General features: G+C 50.7%; 1 protein-coding gene across 1 annotated transcript in view; it reads right to left on the bottom strand.

Moving 5' to 3' along the window:
* LOC115480737 (semaphorin-4E-like) overlaps positions 1 to 13,595 on the bottom strand; it is a 141,417-nt gene that overhangs the window by 81,834 nt on the left and 45,988 nt on the right. The window contains exon 4 of the mRNA XM_030219608.1: positions 13,352 to 13,414. Within this exon, the coding sequence (XP_030075468.1) occupies positions 13,352 to 13,414 (63 nt within the window). The remainder of the gene's footprint in view (positions 1 to 13,351; positions 13,415 to 13,595) is intronic.

Here is a 13,595-nt window from a genome sequence, read left to right as displayed (position 1 = left end):
AATTTTCAAGGGGAAACTCCTGTAATCTTCCCTTGAAAAGGTGGGTGCTGCACATAGTGTGAATACTTTGTACCTATGTAATCTGCACCTATATGAAAGCAAGTACAAAGTACATGGTGATTTGAAAATGCAATCAGCACACGTACTTTCCCCTCCCCCATGTGTGTGTGTTGTGTGTGTGTGTGTGTTAATCTTTTTGAATTTTCTCCTGCAAATCCTCCACTGGTTTCAGTTTCAGTATAGGCAAGGGAGAACAGTAAAAAAGAACAGCTAGCAGAGGTTTTCCAATTCAAAGGACCATGGCCCTGCAAAGAAGGGTTGGGAAAATTCTCCTCTGCAGTGTATCACTGATTCTATGTGGACCCATATTGGCAGGGCCGTGCCTAGGGTCTCTGGTGCCCCCCTGCAGACTATCAGTTTGCGCTGCCCCCCCCCCCCCCCCCCCCCCCTGTGAAAATGATCGCTCACCACTTGCCACACTGACAGGAATTGTCAGCAATATTCTTAGAAACAAATTGCTATACATTGCAAAATAAGATAGCAGATGTAAATTCTCAAAGTGGACATATTCCAAACATTAAAATGAAAATAAAATGATTTTTTTCTACCTTTGTTGTCTGGTGACTTTCTTTTTCTGATCATGCTGGCCCAGTATCTGATTCGGCTGCTATCTGTCCTCTTAACTCCGTTTCCAGAGCTTCCTTTCCATTTATTTCTCTACTTTCCTCCTTTCTTCTTCATTTCTTGCTCTATATCCCCTGCCCCTCCATTCATCCCTATCCAGCAATTCCCCTCTCTCCCTGAGCCCTGCAATCCATATCCATCCATGCCCATCTGTCCCCTGCCCCCTCCATTCATCCCTATCTAGCAATTCCCCTCTCTCCCTGAGCACTGCAATCCATATCCATCCATGCCCATCTGTCCCCTGCCCCCTCCATTCATCCCTATCCAGCAATTCCCATCTCTCCCTGAGCCCTGCAATTCATATCCATCCATGCCCATCTGTCCCCTGCCCCCTCCATTCATATCTATCCAGCAATTCCCCTCTCTCCCATCCATGCTCCTCTCTCCCCTCCCATCCATGCTCCTCTCTCTCCCCTGCCCGTCCGCTCCCATGTCCCAACTGCCCGCTGGCGCCCTCTTCTCCCCCCCCCCCCCCCCCAAGATCCCTTTCCTTTTTTTTTTATTTTAAATTTACCTCTGTCCGGCAGCGCAGCGTCAGTGAAGGAGGCGGCGCTCCCGACATCTCTAGCCAGCCTTCCCTTCAGCTCAGTGTCCCGCCTTCTTCTGACGTGACGTCAGAAGAAGGCGGAACACTGAGCGAAGGGAAGGCTGACTAGAGACGTTGGGAACGCCGCCTCCTTCACTGACGCTGCGCTGCCAGACGGAGGTAAATTTAAAAGAAAAAAAAAGGGAAGGGATCTTGGGGGGGGGGGAGAAGAGGGCGGGCAGTGGGACATGGGAGCGGGAGGGCGAGGTAAGCACAGTGCGGCGGCGCCCCCCAGAGGACGGCGCCCCCTGCCGTGCTTACCTCACTTACTGTGTTGGCACGGCCCTGCATATTGGGTGCGCATACCTGGTACTGTATTACAGAAGACACTCATCCTAGAGTTAAGTGTCCAGCATTAGCTTATCAGAATCGCATGCATGTCTGATGGCTGGTGAAGATCAGGTAGGGCACATCAGACTTAGGATGGAACTGGCCAGAATTCCTATAGTCGAACTGGTCTTGGATTCTCAACAGGCTGGGATATCATTAATTGAACCAACATAAGAATTATCCCAAAAGGCATGTTATACAGAGTGTTTTAGACTGGTGCAGGCCCCTCTTTTAGATGAGCAGCAAAAGACCAGTCCTGACATACAGCTCAGAGCATTTCCAGCCTTTGGCCATTTAAAAGGTAAAATTAGGTCTTACCTGATAATTTTCTTTCCTTTAGCAACAGCAGATGAATCCAGGAACTGGTGGGTTGGGTCCATCTACCAGCAGGTGGAGATAGAGATAACAGAACTCTTGGGAGTAAAGCAGACGGCCAGCCCCTCTATCATTTAGAATATATCTTTCGAAAGCAGTAGAATTAGGCCAATCAACTCAATAACTTTAACATAACACCCATCCTCACTATAACAAAAGAGAACCAACTAGAAAAACTGCAACTATGAAACAAAGCTGCAAGAAAGTGTGCCGTAGCAGAGTACGTTCTTTTTTTTTTCAGTATCTTTCATATCTGACCGAATCTGCATAAGAGGAAAAAGAATAGAGCAGCGGAAAAAATAGTCAGCTAACAGGAGGGATCCTGGATTCATCTGCTGTTGCTAAAGGAAAGAAAATTATCAGGTAAGACCTAATTTTACCTTCCTTATCACAAACAGCAGATAAATCCAGGAACTGGTGGGATGTACCAAAGCCTACCCTAAGAAGGGCGGGAAGCCGACATCCCCCGCGCCAATACCTGAGCTCCAAATCGCGCATCTTCCGTGGAGGCGACATCCAACCGGTAGTTTTTAACAAAAGTATGCTGAGACACCCAAGTAGCTGCTCGACAAATTTCATCCACATGAAGAGAAGACGTCTCCGCCCAGGACGCCGCCTGCGCTCTAGTAGAATGAGCTTGTAGAACCAAAGGTGGCTCTCGACCTTGAGACAGATACGCTGACGTAATGGCCTCCTTGATCCAACGTGCTATGGAGGCTTTGGAGGCTGCCTCACCTTTCCGCAGCCCCGAAAGAAGGACAAAGTGGTGGTCCGATCTCCGAAATTCATTGGTGACCTGAAGGTAACGCAAAAGCACCCTTCGGACATCCAACAGCTGAAAGCCTGCAAACTCCGCCGGAAAATCCTCTTTCCTAAACGAAGGAAGAAACAGAGTCTGATTGATATGAAACTCTGAAACCACCTTCAGAAGAAAGGAAGGAACCGTCCGAATCGAGACTCCCGAATCCGAAAACTGCAAAAAGGGTTCTCTACAAGACAAGGCCTGCAGTTCGGAAATGTGCCGAGCTGAGGAAATCGTCACCAAAAAGACAGCCTTACGCGTAAGATCCTTATCTGTTGCCTTTTGCAAAGGCTCAAAGGGAGACGCCTGTAATGCTCTGAGCACCAGGTTGAGCCACCAAGAAGGACAAGGCCGCCAAAGAAGCGGATGTAGATGAAGTACTCCTCGTAAAAAATGAGCCACATCCGGGTGAGCTGCTAAGGAGAATCCGGCTACTCACCCTCGAAAGCAAGCTAGTGCTGCTATTTGCACTTGCAGAGAGTTATACGCTAGACCCTTAGAAAGACCCTCCTGAAGGAAATCCAATATCAGTACAACCGACACCCGAAAAGGAGAACCGGTCTTCTGCTCACACCACAAAGAAAAGAGTTTCCACACCCGAACATAAGCGTACGAAGTGGACTTCTTCAGTACCTACAGAAGTGTCGTAATCACAGGTTCTGAAAAACCTCTATTCCTCAATTGGTTCCATTCAATAGCCAGACCGTAAGACCAAAGTGGGAGAGATTTTCCATCTGAACAGGGCCCTGGCAAAGAAGATCCGGAGTCACCGGGAGGCGCAGTGCAGTGTCGTGCAGTAAGCGAACTAGGTCTGCATACCACGACCTTCAGGCCCAATCTGGAGCCACCAAGACCATGAGCCCGCGATGAGAACTGATGCGATGAAGAACTCTCCCTATCAGGGGCCAAGGAGGAAACACATACAACAGTCCCCGCTGTGGGCACGGCTGCAGCAGGGCATCGATCCCTGCAGACTCAGGCTGCCTTTTCCGTGAAAAGAATCTGGGCACCTTGGCTTTCTGAACCGTGGCCATGAGATCCATCACCAGCATTCCCCAATGACGAGAAATCAGTTTGAATGCTGCTGCTGCTGCCGCTGCCGAACGCAACCACTCCGCCGCATCCAACAGAGTCCGACTGAGAAAATCCGCCTGGACATTGGACTGTCCTGCAATGTGGGCTGCTGACATGCAAAGAACATGAGTTTCCGCCCACTCCATGAGGCGAGATGCCTCCACCGCTAGGGACTTGCTGCACGTCCCCCCTTGCCGATTGATGTAAGCTACCGTCGTCGAATTGTCCAACAACACCCGAACAGGTTTCCCTTGCAGTAGTTCCTGAAACTCAGCCAAGGCATTCACCACTGCTCTCAACTCAAAGTGGTTTATGGACCATGCCACCTCGATAGGGGTCCAAGTCCTCTGAGTCACTCTGTGCAGGCAATGAGCTCCCCAACCAGTCAGACTGGCATCCGTCACGACCATCACCCAATCCAGGGATGCTAAGGGCATGCCCTTCCGCAACGTAGTCGGGCAAATCCACCAATACATGCTGCCCCTGGCCGCATCTGTCCAGGCCAGACGACGTTGATAGTCCAGAGATGTTGGAGACCACCTGCTCAGAAGAAACAACTGGAGGGTCCGCATGTGAGCTCTTGCCCATGGCACCACTTCTAGTGTAGCCGCCATAGACCCCAGGACTTGAACACAGTCCCAAACTTGAGGACGAGGCATCCGCAGCAAGCTGCGCACCTGAGTCACCAGTTGTACTCTCCGGCCATTGGGAAGGAAGAACTTCCCTACCTTGGTGTCCAAAAGCACTCCCAGGTATTCCAAGCTCTGAGTCGGACACAGTGGCGTAGCCAGAAGTCAATTTTTGGGTGGGCCAACAGGTTGGATGGGTGGGCACTAGACAGTGGTGTGCTGGTAAATGTTTAACAACAGGCTCTCTCCCCGGTCCACCTCTGCGCCCCCGTCCACCTGTGCACCTCCCCTCAAAATTGCAGAGCTGGCTATAGCCGGGGAGAGAGCCTGGGGGGTGGGGGAGGCAATGCATTACTCTCTCCAGGAAAAAAAACATTAAATGATCCCAGGTTCCAATCTAATTCATGTTTAATGTGGGATAAAATGCCATAAATAAGTAAATAAATATAAACTTTTAATGTTGAGCACCTGATTCTCAAAGTGGACATGTTCCAATCATTATAATGACCTCTACTCATGATCGCTCCATAGTTTCACCACTGTTTATGCAAGCTACTTTGAATTACCACTACCCCTAAATCCAGTAATTTCAGTTTCAGAACAGCTCCCGACCGAAATCAAGGGCTATTTCCTATAAAAATATGCTTGAAAATGAACCATTTTGAGGTCTGAAGATTACTAAAAGTTTGAAGGACTTTATTGGACATTTCCAACTACCCCACAGTGGCAAGTGATTCAGGGCCTTTTTCAGATAAGTTGATATTAAATGTTTAGTGAAAAACTTAAGTCACGTAGTATGAAAGGAAGTTTGTTATGAGATATGAATGACAATGAGCAACAAGTGAAAGTAACCTTCTGACCCATTGTAAAGCATAGATTTGTAGCTTCTCTATGTCAGTCTATGAAACTGAAGTATAAATCTTTGCAAACAGCAAGCCTAGCTCCGACTCTTTATAGATATGCAGATAAACAGGGTTTTGGGTACTACTGCAAAGTATAGGGGAGCTGCATCAATGTAGCTCACTTTCCCCTGCTCTCCTTGTTTGCTTGCTGCCATATCTAATCTCACCTCCTCATTCTCCCCCTTGCGCCCTCCCTCCAACCCCCCAGGTTTTCCCCACCTCTTGTTTTTCTGCCTTCTTTATTTTGTGTTGTGTAGTGCTATGCTAGGTACATATGCTAATAATAGTATATCAAGCTCATGTAATAATAAAACTTTCTGTCCCAAGAAGCCATTGTTCCTTTGATGCTGCCCTGCAGCTGTACTAAAAACTAATAGGACTGGTAAAGTGACTCCCTGTAAAATGACCACAGTCCCTTTAGGGTAAATTAATGCTGAAAAAGAGGATTTCATGTTTTACAGTTGCTACTAAAAACTGATAGTACAGGCAGTTGTCCATCCTTATCTCCTCCCCCCCCCCCCCCCCAAAAAAAAAAAAACACCCCACACTGCATATTCCTTAGGGTAGGGTCCCACACTTTTGGGCAATTTTTAAACTAACATACCTTTTAACATATACAAGCTGTACAGTATCAAACCAAGAAAACAAGCAAACCACAAAGCAGGAAGTTTACTAATAGCACAGGGATATGATTTGAAGTACACACAGCACAGTAAGGGCATCTCTCCTGGGCTCTCTAAACATGCAGACTCCAGAATGTCTCTTTCTATGAATCATTCACAGTTAGGAGAGTATCCTTCCAAAAGCAATTACAGTAATCAGTACCCACAAGGCTGTCTCTGCCTTAGAGGCGAGCGACCTGCCTTTTCTGGCTCTGCAGAAGCACATGCATCACACCTGTATGGAGTCAGCGGTTTCTGCTATTATTAGAAATGACGCGCGAAAGCAGCACACACTGGGCTCACAAGCACCTCAGTTAGGATCCGATCCTACAGATACCGATGTCCTTTCCTTCCTCCGGATCCTCTAAGAAGCCTACACTGGACATCTGTCCGTATAGGACACTTCCCTCACCTGTACGGGGCCAGCTCAGGTCTGTTTGGCTTGCATGACAAAGGGGGGGGGGGGGGTGTCTCTTGCACACGTGAAGCAGGAACATCTCACTCTCAACAGCAGCGGTAGCAATTCAAACACGCTACCTCCTGCTTCTAACTCGGAAGTGTCTCCTCTGCAGAGGAGACGCTTCCGGGTTAGAAGCAGGAGGCAGGCAGCGTGTTTGAATCGCGATGCTACCGCTGCTGTTGAGAGTGAGACAGAGGGAGGAGGTAGATCGTGGCAGCGGTAGGCAGCATCTGGGAAGCGCTGCCGTCAGAGAGAAGGAGGCAGATGCAGGATCAGCGCTGCCTGCTCCCTCCGCTCCGCTGCTGGGTGGGCCTGAACCCAAACTGGGTGGGCCTAGGCCCATCCAGGCCCACCCGTGGCTACACCCCTGGTCGGACATAGTTGACTCTTGTTCAGGTTGATAACCCATCCCAATGACTGAAGAAGAGAAATCACGCTGGAGGTGGCAGTCCGACTTTCCTGCGGAGAGGAGGCCCGAATCAACCAGTAGTCGAGATAAGGATGAACTCAAATTCCTTCCTTCCGCAACAAGGCTGCTACCACCACCATGACCTTCGAAAAGGTGCGCGGTGCCGAGGCCAGGCCAAAGGGAAGAGCTCGAAACTGAAAGTGCCGACCTAAAATCGCAAACCTGAGGAATCTCTGATGCAGTTGCCAAATGGGAATGTGTAGGTAAGCTTCTTTGAGGTCCAGTGCCGTCAAGAACTCCCCCGGCTGAACCGCCACAATATCGTCTCGCAATGTCTCCATTCGAAAATGACGAACTTGCAGAAACTAGTTCATGACCCGTAAATTGAGAACCGGGTGAAAGGTACCTAATTTCTTTGGAACCACAAAGTAAATGGAATAGCGACCTTTTCTCAACTCGGGAGGAGAGACTCCCAGCCTTAGAAGTTCTCGCAATGTGGCTAGTGTCACGCTGGTGAGGAAAATTGAGCCCTTGGGCCACTGCCAAGGAGCAGTAGCGGCAGGCAAATCACCCAAACAGGAGGCAGACCACAGACAGACGGGCACAGGCCGGACTGGAGCAGCTGGACTGGAGCAGAAGCACTAAGCAGAAGCAGGAGAATAGTCCATGAATCACGCAGAGTCCTACCGGCAGGCAGCAAAGCAGCAGGGAAACCAGGAACCACACAGAGTCTGTCGGCTGGCGGCAATCAATAGTAAATCAGGAATCAAGCAGAGTCTTGGGCAGGCAGCAGACTGTAGAACAAACCAGGAAACAAGCAGAGACTTGGGCAGGCAGCAGATGGTAGAATAAACCAGGAAACAAGCAGAGTCTTGGGCAGGCAGCAGATGGTAGAATAAACCAGGAAGCAAGCAGAGTCTTGGGCAGGCAGCAATCAGAAGAATAAACCAGGAAACCAGCAGGGTCAAAGACAGGCAAAGCAAGCTACAGGGCAGGAACCGCAACAGACCAACAAGGACAAGAACACAACTGAAGACCTCTGTTGCCAAGGCAAAGTCTGAAAGTTCCCAGGCAGTGGCATAGCCACAGGTGGGCCTGGGTGGGCCGGGGCCCATCCACTTAGGGCTCAGGCCCACCCAACAGCAGCACATATTTAGTGCTAGCCAGTGGGGATCCCAAGCTTCGCCAGCTGAAGACCTCCCCCTGATGGTGCTGAAAACTCTGCTTTCCACTTCAGCAGTCTAAGCTTCCTAAGCTGCTGATACTGGCCTCATTGTATTGGGGGGGGGGGGGGGGGGAGGAGAACACTTGGTGCCCACCCACTTCTTGACTAGGCCCACCCAAAATCTGTCTGGCTACGCCCCTGTTCCCAGGTGCTTAATAAAGGCCACATACAACGGAGTTCACCAGGTAAGGGTGCTGCTAAGTTCCAAAAATCCCAAGCCAGTCTGGAAGGCTGGAAGATCCGGACCGGACCAGCATGACTTCTGGAACATGGGAAACAGCAGACAGTCCATCGCAGCCACCAGGTCTGACCACCAGGTGGCAAGATGAATGAGAGCATGAAACAGGGGCACAACCGTGACAGTACCTCCCCCTCAAGGCTCCCCCGGTCTCCACGGGTGATTCAGGTCTCCATTTGTAGGAATGATGAAACCTATGGAGGAGTTTCAAAACATGACCAGGGGTAGCTGGGCTGGAACTTGAACAGGAATCAGGACTGGAACCCAGAATGAACTCAGCATCTTGACTAGACTCTGAACTCGACCTGGACTCAGCATCTGGGCTGGAGCTAGAACTCGGACTGGACTCAGCATCCGGGCTGGAACTCAGCTTGGACTCAGCATCTTGGCCAGAACTGGAACTCGACTTGGACTCAGCATCTGGGCTGGAACTGGAACACGGCCTAGGTTCAGCATCCTGGCTGTCACTGGAACTTGGCTTGGACTCAGCCTCTTGGCTGGAGCTGGAACTCGGTTTGGACTCAGCATCTTGGCTGGAACTGGAACTCGGAGTAGACTCAGCGTCTTGGCTGGAACTGGAACTCAGAGCGGACTCAACATCTTGGCCGGAATTGCAACTCAGAGCGGACTCAGCATCTTGGCCGGAACTGCAACTCGATCCGGACTCAGCATCTTGGCCAGAACTGCAACGCGATCCGGACTCCGCATCTCAGCTGGCATTGGAACTTGAACTGGACTCAGCATTGGAACTGCAACTCGGACTGGACTCAGCATCTTGGCTGGAACTGAAACCCGGACTGGGCTCAGCGTCCAGGCTGGAAATGGAACTCAGCTTGAACTCAGCATCTTAGCTGGAACTGAAGCTTGGCTTAGACTTAGCCTCATGGCTGGAACTGGAACTTGGCATAGGCTCAGCATCTAGGCTAGAACTGGGGCTCGGTCTAGACTCAGTCTCTTGGCTGGATCTGGAACTCGGACTGCACTCAGCGTCTGGGCTGGAACTGGAACCCAGAGTGGCCTCAGCATCTCGGCTGGCACTGGAACTCGGCAAAGGCTCGGCTAGAAGTGCCACTTGAACAGGAATCGGAGGCTCAGTTAGAAGCGCCACTCGAACTGGACTCAAAGGCTTGACTGGAAGCGTCACTTGGACAGAAATCGGAGGCTCGGTTAGAAGCGCCGCTCAGACTGGACTCAGAGGCTTAAGTGGAAGTGCCACTTGGACTGGAATTGGAGGCTCGGTACGACGCGCCACTCAGCCTGGCCTCAGAGACTTGGCTGGAAGCGCCACTCAGACCGGACTCAGGGGCTTGGCTGGAAGCGCCACTTGGAGGCTGGAGGCGTCACTCGAACTGGAATCAGAAGCTTGGCTGGACGCAGAACTCAGGCTGGACTCCCAAGGTGGCCAGCGGGCCAGACGCCCTCTTTCAGCGACGGTTTCAGGAGTATTCCGCAGGGTTCGATCAAAGATAAGTCTTGGTACTCCAACAGCCTGATAGAGGAGTCAATATCAGACACTGGATTTATCCCAAACCCAAGCCACCTGACACGCTCTCTCTCAGCAATTGCTTCGGGGGTATACTTCAAGGCCAGATTAGAACAGAGTTTCTCACGGTAGGTCTGAAGCATCATTAAACAATTAATATCCGAAACTGGGTCAGGATGGACTTTCAACCTGGGAGCTGCACCCGGGCTAAGACCCAGATTGGCAACAGGGGAAAAAGTCCTAGGCTGGAAGGGTGATTTTACCGAGCTCATGGCCTTGGCAATCTGTCATGCTGGTGAGGAAAAGTGAGCCCTTGGGCCACTGCCGAGGAGCAGCAGCGGCAGGCAAATCACCCAAACAGGAGGCAATGCAGACCACAGACAGACGGGCACATCACTCAAACAGGAGGCAAGGCAGACCACAGACAGACGGGCACAGGCCGGACTGGAGCAGCTGGACTGGAGCAGAAGCACTAAGCAGAAGCAGGAGAATAGTCCATGAATCACCCAGAGTCCTACCGGCAGGCAGCAAAGCAGCAGGAAAACCAGGAACCACATAGAGTCTGTCGGCTGGCGGCAATCAATAGTAAATCAGCAATCAAGCAGAGTCTTGGGCAGGCGGCAGACAGTAGAACAAACCAGGAAACAAGCAGAGTCTTGGGCAGGCAGCAGACAGTAGAACAAACCAGGAAACAAGCAGTCTTGGGCAGGCAGCAGACAATAGAATAAACCAGGAAACAAGCAGAGTCTTGGGCAGGCAGCAATCAGAAGAATAAACCAGGAAACCAGCAGGGTCAAAGACAGGCCAAGCAAGCTACAGGGCAGGAACCGCAACAGACCAACAAGGACAAGAACACAACTGAAGACCTCTGTTGCCAAGGCAAAGTCTGAAAGTTCCCAGGTGCGTAATAAAGGCCACATACAAGAGAGTTCACCAGGTAAGGGTGCTGTTAAGTTCCAAAAATCCCAAGCCAGTCTGGAAGGCTGGAAGATCCGGACCGGACCGGAATGACTTCTGGAACATGGGAAACAGCAGACAGTCCATCGCAGCCACTAGGTCTGACCACCAGGTGACGAGATGAATGAGAGCATGAAACAGGGACACAACCGTGACAGCTAGAACTGCTACTCGCTTGGATTGCATTCTGCAGCAAGACTCCAGAAAAAATTCTGTGACGGGTGCATCTTGTACCACGTCTAGTACCCATTGGTCTGAAGTTATCGACCCACTCTGGGAGAAACAGAGAAAGGCGCCCCCTATCTGCAGCACCCCAGATTGGGCCAGCACCCCATCATTGTGAGGTGCGAGGAGAGGCTCCCTGTCGACCGGGGACTCCCGCAGCTCACTTCTCACTACGAAAGGAAAATCTTTGCTGGAAGCGAGGACGCTGAAAAGAGCCAGAAGTTCTAGCTGGGTGGTAACGGCGTGCATCCCGAAACCGGGATTTTGCCACTCCCTGTCTGGAAGCCGTCCTAGGCTTATCTTCATGGAGACATTGGGATTTGGACTCCCCCAAATCCTTAACAATTTTCTCCAAGTCTTCTCCAAACAACAGTTTACCCCGAAAAGGTTGCCGAATAAGCCGCTGTTTGGAAGCCATGTCAGCCGACCATAGTAGATAGTAGATGACGGCAGAAAAAGACCATAACATCCTGCGAGAGGAGACAGCCAAAGCCATCATCTTGGCCGACGATTGAACCAAGTCATAAAGGGCGTCCGCCAAATAAGCCAACCCGACCTCCATTTGAAGAAAGGCCGGAGCCCCGGCACCCTCTTGTTCTTGAAGAGACTCTTGACCGGAGTGAAGCCAACTAAGACAAGCTCTAGCCGCATAAGAACTGCAAATGGAAGCCTGCATAGTCAATGAAGCCACCTCAAAGGAACGCTTCAAAGATGCTTCCAGATGTCTATCTTGCATGTCTTTGAATGCTACTCCACCCTCAACCGGCAGAGTAGTCTTCTTAGTGACCGCCGTCACCAGAGCATCCACCTTCGGCAAGGCAAACTGTTCCATTCGCTCTGACATGACCGGATAAAGCCGAGACATGGCCTTGGAAACCCTCAGAGTGCTATCCGGATCCGCCCACTGAGCGGTAATCAATTCATCAATGGCTTCATACACTGGAAAGGCCCTAGCTGGACGCCAAGTACTGGCCATCTTAGGATTTACAGACTGTGCAGCCGCCACATCTGGGTCCTCAATATTTAGAGCTTCTAAAATTTGCGAAATTAAAGAAGACAATTCATCTTTTTGGAAAAGGCGGACAGAAGAGGAATCATCCGCCTGATCCTGAGGAAGGTCAACCTCCTCAATGTCCTCCCCCATCGTCTGTCTCCAGAACCCCTCAGAGGGGGCCACAACTGATAGAGCCGCCAACCCTAAGGGCAAAGACCCCTCCTGAGAACTATGAGAGATCCGTCTCCTTTTAAGCGCGCCCCATCATCCACCAGAGGTCCCAAAATCTCGTTCTGAGTTCCAAGAAGAGACAAGGACTCCGGAGAAATCCCTGAAGAAGAAAGGGGCAGTCTGCGCTTCATGACAAATGCTTGATGCATCAATAATACAAATTCCGGAGAAAAAAAATTCCCCCGGGGCAATGGGAGCCGCAGGCCCAGAACCTGCCCGCATTTCTGACCCCCCCCCCGACCACGCCCCAAGTGAAGGAGAAGGTGGGAGAGCAGGAAGTGCTACCGGAGCCGCTTCAGCCATGCTAGCCAAAATGGCGCGCGAACCACGCACCTCAGCACGGGAAATGCCGTCTCCCCGATGGAAGATGGGCCCTCTGCACCAGTTACCTCAGCGCTGCATATTCCTGTCACCAAACGCCACTTCCCGCAGTGGGAACAGTGTTTCACCGTCTCCGCCACCATGCTGCCCCCCTACGAAAAGAGAAGCCAGAAGCCGGCACTTACCAGCTGATCCCCCCTGCAGCGAAGAATCGGGCAGCCAGAGCCAAGGGAAACTGCTCTGACTCAGACAGCAGCCGCAGTCAGGCAGACAGAAACAAATGCCTTCAGCTCTCAATAAAACTCCCGGGTTTTTTTTAAATTAAATTCTATGGTTCTCATTTTTTTTTGTGTTGGTTTATTTTTTAGTGAGGAGGGCAGAAGAGAGCAAAACAGAGAGAATTGCTGCCTGTCAGCAGAGAGCCCAGGGTGAGGCAGGGACCTTGCAGTAAGGTATGCCCCTAAAGCTGACACCCTCAGTCAGACACCCCCTCCCAGCTCAACTGGCCATCGGCCCAGGAGCGCTCTCAGTGGCCTTGAATCCAGGAGCTGGAGAGAAGCCGTCCACCTACCTGCTGGAGATACAGATATACTAAATGATAGAGGGGCTGTCTGTCTGCTTTACTCCCAAGAGTTCTGTTATCTCTATCTCAACCTTCTGGTAGATGGACACAACCCACCAGATCCTGGATTCATCTGTTGTTTGTGACAAGGAAACAGGATTTTCAGTGATGAATTAAGCATTTAAATCAATACTTTCCTTACCTCCTTATTCTTTCCTCTTTGTGTGCATTCCAGTTGTCTTTCCTCAGAAGCGGGCCAGTATTCCTGGAACAAACCCACCCCCATCCCCCCAAAAAAAGAAAAAACACCACCAAAAAATTAACTTCAGAATGTTGCATAGAAAATTTGAAAAATACATCAGATAAAAACCTATCCAGTCTGTCCATCCATACCATTATGCTCTACAATCCTTTCCTCTCCCTCTGAGATCATATGTGCTTGTCTC

The sequence above is a fragment of the Microcaecilia unicolor genome, chromosome 11, assembly GCF_901765095.1.
Source record: "Microcaecilia unicolor chromosome 11, aMicUni1.1, whole genome shotgun sequence".
Lineage (NCBI taxonomy): Eukaryota > Metazoa > Chordata > Amphibia > Gymnophiona > Siphonopidae > Microcaecilia > Microcaecilia unicolor.
Note: the sequence above shows the minus strand (reverse complement) of the source record. Positions and strands in the feature narration are given on the sequence as shown.